The sequence below is a fragment of the Chlorocebus sabaeus genome, chromosome 21, assembly GCF_047675955.1.
Source record: "Chlorocebus sabaeus isolate Y175 chromosome 21, mChlSab1.0.hap1, whole genome shotgun sequence".
NCBI classification, from domain to species: domain Eukaryota; kingdom Metazoa; phylum Chordata; class Mammalia; order Primates; family Cercopithecidae; genus Chlorocebus; species Chlorocebus sabaeus.
Window position 1 is genome coordinate 50204460 of NC_132924.1, and position 13581 is coordinate 50218040.

The window sequence follows — 13581 nt, forward strand, 5'->3', positions numbered from 1 at the left end:
GTGCAAGGGCGAAACTATATCAGGAACCGCCTCTGTGCTACTTCAAGCAATTTTATGCAGTGAGGAACAGGAGTCAAAGAAGAAATGTTTAATTATTCTTTTCTCTGGACTAACAGTTCTGAGATGCATTTCATGAATCTCCTCAGAAGGTCCCACAAAGTCATAACCAGGCAATTATAGCAGTGGACAGTTTTATTACATATGCTTATACTGGCTTTTCCTTGATCTCTCCTTCTCTTCCTCTTTTTTGCCTTAACCCTGCTTCATGGAATCACTTCTAAAATAAACTACTTGCATATAAACCTTTGTCTCAAGTTCTACTTTTGGGGTAATCCAGGACAAGATAGCATGCTTTCAAATTTATTAAGATGTCACTTACTATTTTTATCAAAGTTCCCTGAGATAGAGAGAGTTGTGATAAGACTCCTTTACCTCCAATACCTTGTTTATTTGACTCCCTTAGCATCAAGTTGGACTGTTGAATATGTATTCTCCAAAGGTAACCCACTTTTGGACAATTGTAATGGAAGATTGGTAGCTTGATATGGGTAAAAAGTTTTGTGCATTTCACGTTTTTGAGTGAAATGTTATGCAGTTCTTAGTGCTATTCTTTGACACCAATTTTAAGACAACCTATTTTAAACACTCACAAACATATGCATTTACTAGATTTGCTAGTTGCTACCTTCAATCCATTCTCTAAAGCAGCCTCTGAAGACTTGTCATGTCTTCAAATCCGTTAAGATTATATGTTTGTTATGATCAACAATTTCTATTCTTATTTCATAAATACTCTGCTGCCAATCACACTTATACTGAAATCCTATATAACTCTCAAGTTTGCTTTCTGTTTTTTGGTTGTTGTAATTATTTGGGAAGTGGGGTAAGGAGGAAGTTTGTGTTGTTTTGTGGATTGGCAGTGCAACTGTTCAAATAGATCATTTTAAAATTTTAATAGGATTAAGGCTATTAGTATCACATTTTGTTATTATGAAATCAAGATTCTAACAATATCAAATTTTTCTGAGTTTATGAGCTTGAAAGGAAAACATTGACTTAGCAATCTGTTAACTTGAAGAAAAATTTTCTCTAAGAAATTGTTTTTGTATCCCCTTATTTGCATGAGACTTTATTCAAAAATTGGGAACTTTTCATTATGGCACCATAAGCTCTCTAACTGAATTGCTCAAATACAGTTTATATAACTACTTTTTGGGGGTGTTTAACTGCATGCAAGGAAACCACAGAACTATTTGAGTGGTTGATGGTTTTATATTTTCTTCAGATTTACAGAGATTGAACTACTGGACAGAATAACAAAATGAATTTTGTTTATTTTTTATATCTACTGCTTGATGCAAAGATCAAATGAGATCATATATGTGAAAACACACAGTACTATACAAATATGAAATAAAACATAGCAATAAAATATAATAATGTAATCTAGGGATGTGGTATTTAATACACCTCTTATTGACATATTTTGAGGCTGTTTGAAAGGTACCTTTAAATCATGGGCATGTGTGTTCCAGGTAAAATTGCCTAACTCTAAAGAAAATAAAATAGTCAGAAGTTTGCCTTATAACAAACTTGAAATAAACTTCTGATGCATTTAACATACTTAAATAAAATAAATCTGTAAAGAAGATTAAACTTTTAATGTATGTGTATTTATTAACCTCTGTATTATTAATCTCTGTATTTAAAAATATAATTCAGCCTTAAAAATCTTTCATTAAAAATCAATGAAAGAAATATACTATTGTGTTATTAAAAGTCTGCATATGAAAAACAGAAAATATTTTACCCAAAATAACACAAAACACTGATGGGAAATACATCTTAATGATCAGAGAAAATGTTAGTATCTCAAAGAGATTGGGAAAAGAAATCCATGAGAATGCTGGAAAATATAGAAACCAATGAATCAAATAATTTACAGGGAGGAAATTATTATGTTAAAATTCATATGTAATGAAGATTTAACTAAAACAACAGTGGATTTGGGCATATTCATCAAATTAACAAAAGAAAATATTATAATAACCAATGCTGATCAAGGTGTAGTGATAGAATGTAGATTTGTACATGTTTCTTTGAAAATCAATTGGGCAACGTGTATTTTAAAACCTTAAAATTGGCAAATGCTTTGACTCAGGCTTTCACTTTAATGGAGCGTAACCTAAGGAAGTTGTCACTGATACATGAAGACTTTAAAATACTGTCACATGAAAATGTGAATCTTTTTGTGTAAAAGAAAGGGACTTCACAACTTTCTCACAAACATTCCTCATAATATTGGTACTTAGCTTACGGGTCAGGTAGGGTAATGAGATGATGGGAGCTAATGACAGAGTTCATATCGTATTTTTAAATTAAGGAAACCAGAACACAAAGAGGTTAAGTAATTTTAAAGGAATATTTAGTATAACAGATCCTAAAAAGAGATTATTGTGTTTAGCATTGTAAAATCAGCTATACTAGTCTCTGATTCCTCATTCATTTTCTCATCAGATTTAAACAGCCTGTTCTAATTTTGTACATGTAATTTGACATTCTTATATAATTTCTTATTAAAGTTTAATTACTTATTGAAGATGAAAGCTCAGCTTGACATCCACAGTGATCTCTCCTTATCCACCAAACTGATTTGTCATTTGAGAGTTATGTTTTAAATTAAAATTAAGTTAAAACTCAAGTTAAAGAAGCTACAAGCTCTCCTCTTATTTTTCCTTTGAAAGAAACTTAAATCTAGTTTAGATAAACACATTCAAAATTTATTTTTGTATATTCACAAATCTCTACAAAGGGATCTACCAGGCAGAGCATATATTTATAATTAAATAAATTCAATTAATATAATTTTGAATGGGACAGTATGCTAAGCATTCAGATACCAGTCTATGGGACTATTTTAAGATGCACATTTAAGACCACATGTTTGCTTCTACCTACGGCAATAAAATCCTTTGAAATGACCAAACAAGTACAAAATAAGCAAAAAGATGTTTCGATGCTGAAAACAGGGAAGGATATTATGAATTCTTCACAAGTTTTGATGTCTTTCTGGAAACCACAATACACAAAAGAATGAAGGTAAAGGAATTAAGACTATGATTTTAGTCAAAGGATGAACTTTCCAAGAAAATAAGCACACAGGATTTCTCCAGTGGGAGCTCAGACTTGAGGACCAGTAATCTGCAAATATTAGAGGTTGAGGGAAATGTGCTCAAAATTGCTGGTGGAAGGCCAAACTGGCACATTTTGGTGGGCACTTTTGTAATACTACACGTGTCAAAAGCTTGAAAGTGTGCAAAAGGCTTTCACCAAATTATCTGACTGATGTACAGCAATGGAGGTTCATTATAGCATTCTTTATAATATTGGAAATAATCAGGAAAGACCTAAACATCCACTGATAGAACATCAGTTAGAAAAATCATGGTAAATTGGTAGAACAAAACACTATGCAAACATAGTGTAGATCTAAATGTGAAAATATGAAGAGCAAAGGAGATTAATGGTCTAGAAGTTTCAATCTGTGTGTGTGTGTGTGTGTGTGTGTGTGTGTGTGTGGTGTATCTGTTGAAATGGAATTTTTTATAGCGTATTGTGAAGTAAAAATGCAAACTATAAAACAATTAATTGATAGCACAATCCTAAGTTTAGTTTTATATTTTAATTGGCTTTAGAAGGACAGCAAAGTATGATGACTAGGATTAGTTATCTTCAGTTTGTGGAATTTATAAGGAATTTTTCTTTCCTATTATTTAACAGTAATTTCTAATCTTTTTACAGGGATTTGATTGGGTGAAAACGAATAGAAATTTTGTTTTAGTTTTGTAAGTTATAAATTTTAAAGTAAGATGTTCTGTAGCATTCAAGAGACAGAATTCAGTATATTACTAAGCTGTTTATGTACTCCTTGATCTTAGCAAAGTAGGACATGCTGTTCCATAACCAAATCCAGGAGGGGAAAACACACTATCTCATTTGAAGGATGCAAACATGTTTAGTCAAACTAGAAACTGGCTCATGTGAGAGTTTTATAGCAAACAAGAACAAAAAGTAGTTTGCATAATTTCTCATGCTCCTTTTATGGCGTTTATCTTTTATAAGGCTCTTTGGAACAGTTGCTGGCCACCTGTCAATAATGTGGCCTTTTATAGACTCAACCTTTTATTGTTCTCATGCCCTTGACATATAAAAAGCAGGCTTAGAGAAGTCAGTGTTGAATATGGTGGGGAAATAGTAATTTTAAATTTAGACGGCTGTCTTTTGTAGACTGAAATAAAGAGACAGTTTTGAACGACATCAAGAGAATAGGCACATTATAAAATCCTCTTTAGCAGGAATAAAAATAAATTCATTATTTTATCAACATCTTGGTAAAGTTAGTGCAGAATTTTACTTAAAGCACTAGCCTAAGGAAAACTAAGCCAAGTAGCATTCATTTAAAGTTTTTATCACAATTTTGCATAATTTTACATTGATTCCAAGTGAAAATATTTGTATTGTGAGCCTATCAATTACACACAAGTTTTGGGCATATAAAACAGTTGCTTTAATTTCCTTTTAGTGAAATAAGACATCCAGTGTTTCTGGATTTACATAAAATCTGTCAAGCTAAGTGTTCTACACATATTTATTGACCCACATTGTAGAAGTGCTTTGTATGACACTGAGTAAACACCATCCTACAAATCTGTATGCAGGAATACATTTCCATTCACAGGGGGATATTATCCATAGCCTTAAATAGAAAGCTGCCTGTCCTTTATTTTGCTCAATTAGATTCCAAATTCCTTCTAAATAATCATGAACAGAACAATAAAAGAAGGAAGTTTTAAACCAATGATAATTCTTACTGTTCTTTTCAAAAACCAAACACCACTCCCCCAGATTTTCTACTACCACTACCTCCCACTCTTAGTAATGTAGGATGCAGAGATGAATTTTAACATTTATGCAGAGACATTTGCCGCACACTGTCACATTGTAATTGGCAGAGGATTTCATGTTTTCCTTGATAGAGTTTGCATATTGTGTTTTCAAATTGTACTTTAAAACATTTGCACCCCCTTAAACATGGTATCTAATTGGGTTAACAATTCCAGTTGTCAAGAGGAGTTTTAGATGCAGTCCCTTTTCTATTCAATGTGGTCCTTTTTCTATTCAATTTGGTCCCTTTCAATGTGTACTTGTCAAGACTGCTTGGAGGGAAGAGGTAGACAACCTTTCATCGTGTGTATTGTGGGGAAGATCTGATCGTTCAAGAGGTTGGTTAATTGGACACATATGTGATACTCAAGGTGCAATGAAAAGATAAGGGTAGTTAAAGCCTACAAGGGGGATGACGGGTATTTTTATTTTTTAGGTTCAATCGTGATTATACTTCCACCTCTGTTTTCACTGGTGCCTTCATGCATTTTATTGTTTTCCTTTAGACTCAGTAGGTATTTTTATATATCTCCATGAAGTTTTCTCAGGATATGTTATCTGCTAGTTCTCAATGTAAATATAGGTGGAATGAAATAAGTCCCACAGTGTTATCTGTGAGTAGCTGATTAATACAAATCTGTGATAATATTATTGAAATGGGAATTGGAATATATTTATATTTATAACATATGTTTTTCTTAGTTATCTAAGCAAACTTTAGAAATTCTTGTGCCTTGTCTATATATAATAATATCGTTGAATTCAATCTCTTTATTCCTGCTGGCATTGACATCAAAAATATAATGCCTTGGATATTAACATCTATAAATTAACTTCTCTCCTTTCTAAACAAAATTATTGAGGCAATTTATCCAAAAGTGAGCCATGGAAATTAAAAGACATGTTCAAACCATGGAATGTAACAGGTTATTCCATTAAATTAGCAGAAGTGCAAAGCTTTTACAAATATAATTAGCTAATTAAGCATATGTAAAAGGTATACACACACGTACATGATGTTCCTGGTATTCTATAAGGAACATCAAAGTAAGAACTATCTTATATAATGAATTCTGAATTTGAAACAACACTTGTCCATATTTCTATATGTCAAATGGTAATTTTTAAAGTAAGTGATCAAAAAACTGTTTTCATTGACTAACCAGCCTCCGTAGTGGGATCAACATTGTGAAAAATCAATAAAGAACTAGGTGATTAGAAATGTTCTTGGTTGGCCGGGCACGGTGGCTCAAGCCTGTAATCCCAGCACTTTGGGAGGCCGAGACGGGCGGATCACGAGGTCAGGAGATCGAGACCATCCTGGCTAACACGGTGAAACCCCGTCTCTACTAAAATACAAAAAAATTAGCCGGGCGAGATGGCGGGCGCCTGTACTCCCAGCTACTCGGGAGGCTGAGGCAGGAGAATGGCGTGAACTTGGGAGGTGGGGCTTGCAGTGAGCTGAGATCCGGCCACTGCACTCCAGCCTGGGCAACAGAGCCAGACTCTGTCTCAAAAAAAAAAAAAAAAAAAGGAAATGTTCTTGGTTGAGAAAATTTAGTTTCTCAAAACTAAAGAATGAAAATATACTTCTCAACCCCTTTTGGGAGTGCATTTTTATTTTTGTAAAGTGGGAAAGGAACATTTGATTCACAATGTTATAAATAAGATGCCAGTATTATTAAACTTTTATATGGGCTGTTTTATTTCTTAAGGCATTTATACATCTTGAGTAGACACAAAATATTATATTTTTTATATGTAGCTGAAAATCATTGCAGAAATACGTGCTTTTAACTAGCTCTGAAGACAAGAGAATATTATAGTAAGAAATACTGTCATTGACACCCGTGATCATCTGAAATCTGCCTCCAAGACAATGCTAATTTCAGAAAAACATTGTGCATATTTAGTTATCCAAAATATATGTAATATTACTACAACAGGTAACATGGAAAAATTAGAGGTTCTCAAGATTACACTGTAGTTCTGATTGTAATTAAATATAGATCTGTATTTTTAAGTTATGTCACTAGTATCTTCTTGTGTTTTCAATAATTAGATAAAAATAAAAAATCTCAAGGTAATCCATAATATATTGGAATGGCTTAAAGGAAAAGCACATTTTGTCTTCATCCACAATTAGTTGTCCAAATGGCATCTGTTGAATCATAAATTGATTAGAATTATTTTATTGATTTGGTTTCTGATTTTATTCATTCATTCAATAAATACTATTGAACTTGTTCTGTGTGTACTGTCTGCAGCTGTTGCAGATGACAGACAAGGGCCTGTCCTCATGGGGCTATAGAGTGAGTCTAATGTGATAAACAGATATTAAATATTTGATCAAAATTAGTGATTCTACTAACCGAAAGTGTGACTAACATTTGAACATTATGTGAGAAACATACATGGTGCTCTGGAACGTGTGTGAAAAGGGAGCTCTCCATAATTTGATGTCAGTAAATGATGAATCATTTTCAAAGCAACCATCACTTTAAGCCAAGATATTTTGCTAAAATTTGGTTTGTAAGAGTTTAATATCTTCACCAGTCCTTATCCTGTTTAACGTAATTTTCAGACTTAAGAGTTGACTAGTGTAGCATAGTTCTGTTTCATAGTTGTTTTAGGGAAAAAAAGTTATTTTCAGTATGTATGTTTTCCTTAGCAATAACATATAGATTTGAAGTCAATTCACATTTTGCATACTCAGATTTCTGTAATAAAACATTAATTTACATTAATTAGGAAAGCACATCTATTTTATTTTATTTTATTTTATTTATTTATTTTTGAAATGGAGTCTCTCTCTGTTGCCCAGGCTGGAGTGCAGTGGCACAATCTTGACTCACTGCAACCTCCGCCTCCCGGGTCCATGCTATTCTCCTGCCTCAGCGTCCCGAGTAGCTGGGACTACAGGCGCCTGCCACCACGCCCAGCTAATATTTTGTATTTTTAGTAGAGATGAGGTTTCACCATGTTAGCCAGGATAGTCTCGATCTCCTGACCTCGTGATCTGCCTGCCTCGGCCTCCTAAAAATGTACAGTTATGTTTTTTAAGTGACACCCTTATAAGTTTGCTATAAAAAATCATTTGTTTACATTTTGAAGATAAAGGACTAGTAGCCTCAATCTGATTAGTCAGTCTAATTTCATAATTAATTTTGAAAATTGGAAAAAAATAATACATCAGGAAGTTCAATTAAATTACATCTGGGATTTAGAGTCTGAGTTAGTATAAGACACTTATATTTTCAAATTCAGACTTAATGGCATATAGCTTACTCCTAATTTGAGAGTCTGATATAACTATGTCTTTATATGTTGTGTTCAGATATTAAATAAGGACCACTGTTTTGTTCAAGCACAGTGGGGATGGGAAATAAATGCCAAGAGTGTGTGGAATTAATTAGAAAATGTTATACATATTACTAGATTCTCATTTTGAGAAGTATCCTAGATTCTGTGGTTCCCAAAGTGAGTATTTAGAAAATCTTTAAGAAAATATCACCAGATTTGTGAACATATATTTTTTCTTTGGCAAATTAAAAATAAGATTAAAATATTATTAGGTGAATTGCATTTGGACAGATGCAACAAACCCACTGGCTTTCTAAGTCCATAAAGTTTCATTATTAGTACTTCAAGAAGACTGTTTCCCAGTCTCCTTGAGTATTTTATATCCCTTACAAGAATGTTACATCCCTAATAAGCATTTACATCCCTTATAATTTCTTACATGCAAACTTCATAAAGGAATGATATGGGTATGCCAACTATCCAATAGTGACTTTCACGCAATAATGATTAGTTAGCACAATATTTACAGCAAGTCTCTATTCTATTTACAACTCCATAATGCCATTTGTAAGGAAATTTTCCACAAACTTTAAACATCTTTCTTATTAGGCAAAATTAAATGTTTAGATTAAATATGATTAGCACATTCTTTATATTTCTTTATTTGTATACTAACAATTGGTATGTACAGAAGAAACTAACTGAGGCTAAAGATTTAAAGAGAAATCATACAACTAAAAGTTAGAACTGGAACCTAAAGTCCAGATTGGTTTTGTTATTCATTAAATATTTGAACTCAGCAAATCACTTTCCCTTCTTGTTTCCTGTTTTTCTCATCCATAGAGCGAATCCATTGACCTACTTTAGCAGGTTTCACATTTCCACAGTAGAAACCTCTTGCAGACATAATCTTATGCCTAATCCCCATGTGAATAAAACTAATAATACAAATAGAGTTTTTCTTATAAAAGCATCAATCAGGGAGGATGGCAGCAGTGTAAGAGTATGGGGGGCACTAGAGCCCACCCCACATGTTGGCCCTCACCTTCCCACACAACAGATAGAAAATGGCTTTAAGGCACATTAAACAATTTCTCAAATTCATGGAATACTTTTTGAAAATCATGTAATTATATGATCTTTAAGTTTCTTTATAATTCATATGATCTTTAAGTTTGTTTATAATTCCAAAATTTCACACTTCTCAATTTCATAAATTGGTAGCTGTCTGTTAAAGCACTGAAAATCATATCATCTACCTTAGAAAAAAATAATATATGCAAATATAAGGTTTAAATCTATTCTAAGAAGGATTTCACAGAAAAAAAAAAAAACCCCACATTTCATATTAAAGCCACTGATTTAAGTATCACATAAAACAGCTCTGTAATACCAAATATTTCGTGTTTAAGAAATGAATAAATAAATAAGACCCCAAATAACCTCTCAATGATTAGAAAATTGCAAAAATCTTTTAGTTAAATTTAAATTCCCTTACCCAGCTCTATACTTCACTTGGGAAATGGGGGGGGAAAAGTTCGTAAATTTAAAGGCAGAATGTGTATAAATGAAGATTTTTGCTTCCTAGCTTTGGTAGCCAGAGAGTGAACACTTTAAGCTCTATTGACACACATAATATACAACTATTAGACCCTTGCAGTCGTAGTCTATGAAAATAAAAAATGATGAAGAAGAGAGCAAGTTCCACAAAGTACTTAATTGTCCAGGAAGAGAAATGCCTGCAGGAGAAGTTCTTCACACGGGGCCATTTTCTCTGCCAGTTACTGAAATGGATTTGATGATTGTGAGGCAGGAGTAATGAGTTTTCACTGAGACTAATTTCTGATGTCCTTTATCAGCAAGGATTTCCAACTACATAAAACAAAGGAAATGAACAAAACCAAACTTTTAGTAATCCCTAAAGGACTCAAAGTGAAATTGTCCCAGAAGTTACCTTATATAGACTCTGTGACACAGTTCCCCTTTTGCAAAACTACTTAGTGTGGATCATTACTTTCCAACAATCCTGTCCAGAGACCTACTTTATAACACCTCAGGGAAGTTAATGTACTAGGTCTTGAAAAGTCTTTCTGGAATGTGCAATAACTTGTAGTTTTCTTCTAGTAGCACTGCTAATTTTTGTGTTGCAATTTTTGTAGGTCCATGGGGCCGATGCATGGGAGATGAATGTGGTCCAGGAGGCATCCAAACGAGGGCTGTGTGGTGTGCTCATGTGGAGGGATGGACTACACTGCATACTAACTGTAAGCAGGCCGAGAGACCCAATAACCAGCAGAATTGTTTCAAAGTTTGCGACTGGCACAAAGAGTTGTACGACTGGAGACTGGGACCTTGGAATCAGTGTCAGCCTGTGATTTCAAAAAGCCTAGAGAAACCTCTTGAATGCATTAAGGGGGAAGAAGGTATTCAGGTGAGGGAGATAGTGTGCATCCAGAAAGACAAAGATATTCCTGCGGAGGATATCATCTGTGAGTACTTTGAGCCCAAGCCTCTCCTGGAGCAGGCTTGCCTCATTCCTTGCCAGCAAGATTGCATTGTGTCTGAGTTTTCTGCTTGGTCCGAATGCTCCAAGACCTGCGGCAGCGGGCTTCAGCACCGGACGCGTCATGTGGTGGCGCCCCCGCAGTTCGGAGGCTCTGGCTGTCCAAACCTGACGGAGTTCCAGGTGTGCCAATCCAGCCCATGCGAGGCCGAGGAGCTCATGTACAGCCTGCATGTGGGGCCCTGGAGCACCTGCTCAATGCCCCACTCCCGACAAGTAAGACAAGCAAGGAGACGCGGGAAGAATAAAGAACGGGAAAAGGACCGCAGCAAAGGAGTAAAGGATCCAGAAGCCCGCGAACTTATTAAGAAAAAGAGAAACAGAAACAGACAGAACAGACAAGAGAACAAATATTGGGACATCCAGATTGGATATCAGACCAGAGAGGTTATGTGTATTAACAAGACGGGGAAAGCTGCTGATTTAAGGTAACATTTTAATTACTGTTAACTACACGGGCCTGTCTGTCAAGATCATGAGTACCTAAGACATCCCCTACTGTCTAATAACTTCTGGATTACATAGGGGCACAACCTAGGATGAGCTACCCCCAAATTTAAGGCTTCTGAGCTTGTGTGAGTTTCTCAGTGTTGTTTATATTGTGCCCACGTTTAGGCCTTGTATTAGTTGAGTTATTTTGATTTTCCTTTCAAAGTCTGAAGCATGAGCGATTCTTCATGAAAAGATACTGCTTCTTCTCTATGTGTAGACAGTGTCATTTCCCTATAATAGGAAACAAAATTGCTTAGAGGGCTGAAGTATTGGGATTTTAAATTCAGATACTTATTTTAGTGAGTTAATAGAAAAAGGCATACTTGTAATCTCTCCAAGTTTAGAGCATTTTCAGAATTACCCTATAAACAAAATCTGCTCTAAACAACAACCCAGGGAGCTATACCTAAGAATAATTTTCTTGCACATTGTATATAATGGAATAACTCCCTCCAGAGAAGGAAACAGCAACCAGCCGAAAATAAGGTAAGTAGAGGGTATTGAATCATGAGTAGCCTCATTCAGGAAACATGTAACTAATTAGCTTCATTTTCTAGACAGAAATTATTTGACAAATTATCTTTGGGTACATAATGACTATATTATGAAAAAACTGTCTCATGTATGATTTAGTTGTTGTGGAAATAATTTTCATTGAGGATTATCTGAAAGACATGATGTTCTCTGGGTATTTTAAATTTTGCTCTTGGATAAACCAGACCATCTGGGAGTGGCTTATCTGGATATTTGCATAATTGCTTTTTCAGAAATATTTATGCAGTTATGATTTGGATTGAACTGAAAAAACAATAGTAACATCAGTAAGAATCGTATATCAGATTTACTGTAGAAATGGCATTGAAAGCGTCATCAACTCTATCACACAGTCTATTCTCTTGATTAAAAACATATAAGATAAATTTCCCTGAAGTTTCGACCTCTGTGCTTCTGGTGAACAGCTGGATTGTTTTTCTGTGGCCTCTGGAAATCATGTAACAGACCACATTTGCATGTTAACTTCTGTTAAGAACCTAAATAGGACTGTGTGGCATGCATGTTGTTTATTAACATATCTTTAGCTTTATTTAGCTTTATTATTTTTCTCACCCAATTATTTTTTTTCAATCTATTCTTGTCTACTGATTTTGCTATGTATAGATTTTGAAATCTGGTTTAAAGTTTTTTTGGAAAAGGATATAATTTAATTAGATAAACAAAAATCAATCGGTCTGTCTAAGACAATAACTTTCTCTCCTCATAGAGTTCTGGTTACTGTGTTTTGGAATTTTTGCTACTCTCTCCCCTCTTTGTATTGATAGAATTACATTTTATTTCTCCATTCTAATTCGGCTCCTGTGGCCTTGAATGAAGGCTGTTTGTTCTGCCTTCATTCTCCAGGTTTCCTACAACTCCTTAAGTCTCTCTCTCTCTCTCTCTCTCTCTCTCTCTCTCTGTATATGTGTGTGTGTGTGTGTACCTCTGATTCTGTGTCATGTATATTTTCAACTCAATTCCTATTTTGTTCTTTTCTGACTATCCTTATTCTGGTGATTTCCTTTTCTCTTCTCCTGAAGTATATTACAGTTACATTAGTTACTTCGCTTATATCAAATAATTGAATGAGTCTCCAAGGCAAGTTGAGTTGTTTCCTGCTGTCACTGAGTTAGCATGCTGTAGACATTTAATTTAACATTGACTACTCAATTAAAAGTGTAATTAGGATAGTAGCTACCATTGCATAGAGCCTAATATTCTCATCTAGTTGTTTGAATTAAACAAACATACTTAAAAATGCAGAACTTATTTGTCAGGAACTTGTATCCCATTAGAAATACCACATATAACTTCCAATAAATTGATAGTTGCATATATATTCTGACTTATTACAGTATAGGTTAAACTTTATGTTAAATAAATTGGTTGTGAATATTTCCATTATATATGAATTATCGTATATAATCAAGAAAGTCCTAGTCAAGACGAGAAAAAAATCAGGTATTTTGACCTATGTTTTGCTCAGATATTATACCATGATATCAGTAAAGCCAGCAAACTGAAGAGTGAATCAATGACATCACTAAAGCACAGGGCCACAAATCAAGAACTTAGTGATCAAATTTAAAATGTTTTAGCTTCTATCAAATCCCAGAAACAATCTTATCATGGAGAACAAAAATAATTTAATATGGCTAAAAATTATGTTATAGTAACTGCCTAAGTTTAACTAAATAAAACCAAGAAGCTGGGGAAGCAGATCATAGACAAAAATAATTTTAGAA

At 34.1% G+C, this 13581-nt stretch overlaps 1 protein-coding gene across 1 annotated transcript in view; it reads left to right on the forward strand.

Moving 5' to 3' along the window:
* The window catches only part of THSD7A (thrombospondin type 1 domain containing 7A), a 486308-nt gene that overhangs the window by 191167 nt on the left and 281560 nt on the right, over nt 1-13581 (forward strand). Inside the window, exon 2 of the mRNA XM_007982032.3 lies at nt 10407-11238. Within this exon, the coding sequence (XP_007980223.3) occupies nt 10407-11238 (832 nt within the window). The remainder of the gene's footprint in view (nt 1-10406; nt 11239-13581) is intronic.